Below are 4,462 nucleotides of genomic sequence, written 5' to 3'. Positions count from 1 at the left end.
CACTTATAGTCTGGAACGTGGGCCTTCACTTACAGTCTGGAACGTGGGCCTTTGCTTATAGTCTAGAACATGGGCCTTCACTTATAGTCTGGAACATGGGTCTTGACTCACAGCGTGGAACATGGGCCTTCACTCACAGCCTGGAACGCGGGCCCTCACTCACAGTCTGGAACGTGGGCTTATAGTCTAGAACATGGGCTTATAGTCTAGAACATGGGCCTTCACTTATAGTCTGGAACATGGGCCTTCACTCACAGTCTGGAACACGGGCCTTCACTCACAGTCTGGAACGCGGGCCTTCACTCATAGTCTGGAACGTGAGCCTTCACTTATAGTCTGGAACGTGGGCCTTCGCTTATAGTCTAGAACATGGGCTTATAGTCTAGAACATGGGCCTTGACTTACAGCGTGGAACATGGGCTTTCACTTACAGTCTGGAACATGGGCCTTCACTCACAGTCTGGAACGCGGGCCTTCACTTACAGTCTGGAACGTGGGCCTTAACTTATGGTCTAAAACGCGGGCCTTCACTTATAGTCTAAAATGTGGGCTTTCACTTATAGTCTAAAACACGTGCCCTATGCAGTCAGAGAGACGGGCGGCGTGGAGGTACACGCATTCCTGCCTCTGTCTGGTTCCGTGTATAATGTTTATGCTGTGCCTGATGCTAAAAACCCCTCACCAGGCCACCTCTGGTAGTCTCTCTAGCTATCCTCAGAGTGGGTGCCCCTTCACCTCTATTTCGCACGCCAGGGAATCACAGCTCAGAAATGTTGGGTTGGTTGCCCAAGGCCCGGGTTTCTCCACCCTCACTGGCACCAGGTCCTTGTGCTGTGCTCAGGGAGCCAGGGTTAGGCTCTGGACCATGAGCCCACTCGAAGCCTCCTAGAGTGAGGGCCGTGGAGAGGGTGCTGTGTGGAGCGCAGTGGGACTCAGACTTGTGGATTTTGTGCAGCAGTAAAATTCAGAAAACTGGAGAACATGCCATAGAGTGGTCCACTGCTCGTGTCACTGAGCAAGCACGTAGAAAGGGAAACTCCCTGTCATCCACTAGTCCCATTGCATAGAGTCCATCTTAACACCAAAGACTAGGAAGGACATTGCCATGCGGGTCAACCACTTGTCCATATTAATGCACACATATGCACAGGGTTCCTGGGTGGTGCAAATGGTTAACACTCAGCTGATAACCTAAAGGTTGGAAGAAAGGCCTGGCAATCTACTTTCCAAAAAAAACCCCTATGGAGCACAGTTCTACTCTGACACACATGGGGTCACCATAAATCAGAATCAACTCCATGGCAATGGGTTTGGTTTATTTATTTATTTACTTTGTTATACATATAGGTGTGCACACACACATAGGCACCTCCTACGTTCTCCCCATCATCTATGTCTGTCATATCCCCTTTCACGGGCCCTGGTCGGGGCCAGCATCTGGGAGCCAGTGGCCTGGTGGAAAGAGATTCCAGCAGGATTTGCATCCTGACTCTGCTCCTTACAAACCCCGTGACCCTGGGAGATTTGTTCAGCTCTGAGCTTCAGTTCCCTATTGCACAACAATACCTATGTCATGGTGTTAGCACAGGGATTAAATGCGATGAGACATCAAGGTGTCTGGGGACCGAGGGAAGCACTCACTGATGTCAGTGGCTCCCCAGAGTTCATGCCTGTCCCACACACCAGGATTAGGGCCACGAGGTTTGGACCCAGGAGAGTGCTTGTCATCTGTCCTCGAAGTTTCCGAGGGTCCATTCCAGCAAGATAAGACTCCCTCCTTAAATTCCCCAAAAGAGGAAATTTAACAGCTTCTTGGAAAGACTTTCTAAAAACAGTCTTCATGCGCAGGAAGTTCCAATTTTAGTGCTAACATAAATTTTTTCTTGCTGTGATATTTAATCTATTTACAGATAGTTCAAAACTTTATTTTAGTGAATTTTCACTTCCTTAACCAGAGCTGCAGTCAAAGAGCCAAATGAAGGGACTGTGATTCCTTCCTTCCTGGCTGCCCACTGGGATCACCAGGGGAGCTTTAAACAACACAGATGCCTGGGTCTTGCCTTCAGAGTGTCTGGGTGCAGCCTGGGTTTGGGGCCTTTATAAGCGCCCAGGTGGCTCTAATGCAGAGTCGGGAGAGAACCAGTGGGTTCCTGTCTGGACATGAAGAAGAGACAGAGGAGAGGTGAGGTCTTGAGTGGCTCAGGGCTCCGCACCCCTGAGAGCTGATTGTGCTGGGCCCTGGGGTGTGGTCTGCAGGCTTCTCCGCCTGGATGGGAGAAGCTGACCTGTGCTTCTCCTTACAGGTTAAGTAGGGTCCCCTCGGCTCCTGATGTCTGAGCCCTGCAGTGTGCACGTGGCATCCTGAAGCATTACTGTTACTCAAACACTGCCCTCCTGCACTGTGGGACCCAGCACAGAGCGAGATCTGGCCCCATCGCCTCAGCCTACCTCCCTCCTGGCTGTTGCCCGGAGAAGTCTCCAGCATTACCTTCCACTGCCTTTGCCCGGGGAAGCAGCACCGCCAGGGCCGGCGCCCCAGGCCACGTCTTTCAGGACCCACTGGAAGGAAGCTCTGGATGTTCAGGAGTGCAGCAGCCACTGCCTGGGCTGGCCTTTGTGTCTTATCAAGGCTCCTCCGTCACCCTGGCCTTACAGCTGAACCTGGCCCAGCTGTGGGGAGAGGAGCCGCATAGGCCCTGCCATCCCCCTGGTTTACAGAGCTCCATTCCTCAGGGAACAGCGAGGAGGCCTTGCGGGCTTCCCCCGGGGTGCTGGGTCAGACAGCCTATCCTAATCTGTCTTCCCTCCTCCGAAAGTGTTTCACACTGAATGCAGTCCTCTGCTCATCCGGTGATTTCAGAGGGTCACCACTTCTAGCCGCAGGCAGCACAGAACCTGTTTTCCTCCGACTGTTGGTCTGGCTGAGCCTGGAGCGCCAGCGCCTCCCTGTCCCCTCTCACCAAGGCATCTCCAGGTCCTGGGCCGTGCAGTCAGCATAGGCAGCCAGGCCTGTAAGTCCAGAGCCCGAAGGAGCTAGACGGCCTGTGCCTTCAAGACGTGGAATAAACGTGGCCTTTTCCATTTCTGCGTGGCTCTCACAGGGCCGTGTCTGGGAGGCAGGGGAGGCGCTAAGCTGGGCAGGCATGGACACTGTGCAGGGCCTGGGTGGGGATCTGTGTGGATAAGTGTTGGGGGTGGAGGCGGACTGGTTATCTCCAGAAGCCTGCCTTTCCCCTACAGGGGCCCTAACCTGGGGGAAGATGCAAGGAGGACGGCTTCCTGCTGGGAGGGCTTGCCTTCCCTTTCTCTCTCCTCTGGACCCCCTGCCATTTGGGGAGCTATATAAGGGGCCTGGGCTTGGGGAGAAAAACGGTGTCTTTTTTTTAAACTTCAGACCCACAATCTAAGTGCCTGATCCTTTGCCCCACCCCCCACCACTGTTCAAAACCCAGGTTGTATCCTAAACAGTGTGTCTGAGTACTGCTATGGGTTATTTTAAGCATCCCCTCATTTTGCCTGGAAGCTAAAATGGTGTCTGGGTAAGGCATTGTTGCAAACTCAACCTTTCCTTTGCAGTACTTGCAGACTTCCTTCCAACCAGAGCTGGACTACCCACCTAGCCTGAGGGGTGGGGGCGGGGTACTGAAGCAGTCCCAGGAGGGGAGGGGGTGAGTGAGAAGGCTCCTGTGTGCTCTGAAGCATGAAGACAACATTATGCTTGACCATCTTCCCTGAGCCTCCACATCCTCACAAGGCTACGCTGCCCAGCAGTAGCCAGGCCAGGAGTGAGGAAGGGTGGGTCCTGGGGTCTGACAGCCCACATGCTTCTCCAGTGCCTCTACTTCTCTAGAAAAAGACTGGGGACCTCTAAAGACCCAGGGCAGGATTGCTGGGGGCCATTTGCTTGCTTCAGAACTAGGTGGCTTCATGTTGCAATGTGAGCCTTAAGCTCATGGTCACTCAAGCCCATGGGTTCAGGGTCTGGGGCCCTAGGGGGCTGCTGCCTTGGTGCCTTGGGCCACCTCTGGCCTGCTCCGCCTGCACGAAGCTCAGGCCGGCACCCTGGCTCTACAGTGACCCTTCAGGGAAGCCCTACGGTGGATTTTCCTGGCTCATCTGAACACCATGTGCTTGGTGGGGCTCAGGGAAAGAGCCAGGGGATCCCTGAAAGCCAAATGCGGATCCCAGGGGATGACATGACCCAGGCTCTATGAGCTCGGGAGCCAAGTCCAGTAGGGACATGCTCAAAGGCTTCAGGTCTTTCTATGCTGGGCAGAGCCCCTGACATGGGTGCCACCCCATCTGAGGTTCTGCAGAGCTGCTGATTCCATCCTGTAGGGGGTGTGGAACTGGACCTAGTTCATGAACAGCAGGACCTTGTAAGATCCTCACGTGTCTGAAAACCTCTTAAAGGTCCCTCCCTGTCTCCTGTCATTACATAGCCCTGTGCTAGCATAACACT

General features: G+C 53.9%; 1 protein-coding gene across 1 annotated transcript in view; it reads left to right on the top strand.

The window, feature by feature from the left end:
* The window catches only part of IKBKE (inhibitor of nuclear factor kappa B kinase subunit epsilon), a 37,680-nt gene extending 34,286 nt beyond the window's left edge, over positions 1–3,394 (top strand). The window contains exon 21 of the mRNA XM_004375210.2: positions 2,304–3,394. Coding sequence (XP_004375267.1) covers positions 2,304–2,337 — 34 coding nt within the window. The 3' untranslated portion in view covers positions 2,338–3,394. The remainder of the gene's footprint in view (positions 1–2,303) is intronic.
* The last annotated feature ends 1,068 nt before the right edge of the window (positions 3,395–4,462 follow it).

The sequence above is a fragment of the Trichechus manatus genome, unplaced genomic scaffold (assembly GCF_000243295.1).
Source record: "Trichechus manatus latirostris isolate Lorelei unplaced genomic scaffold, TriManLat1.0 scaffold00035, whole genome shotgun sequence".
Classification (NCBI taxonomy): Eukaryota; Metazoa; Chordata; class Mammalia; order Sirenia; family Trichechidae; genus Trichechus; species Trichechus manatus.
This window is presented reverse-complemented; position numbering and strand designations above follow the sequence as displayed.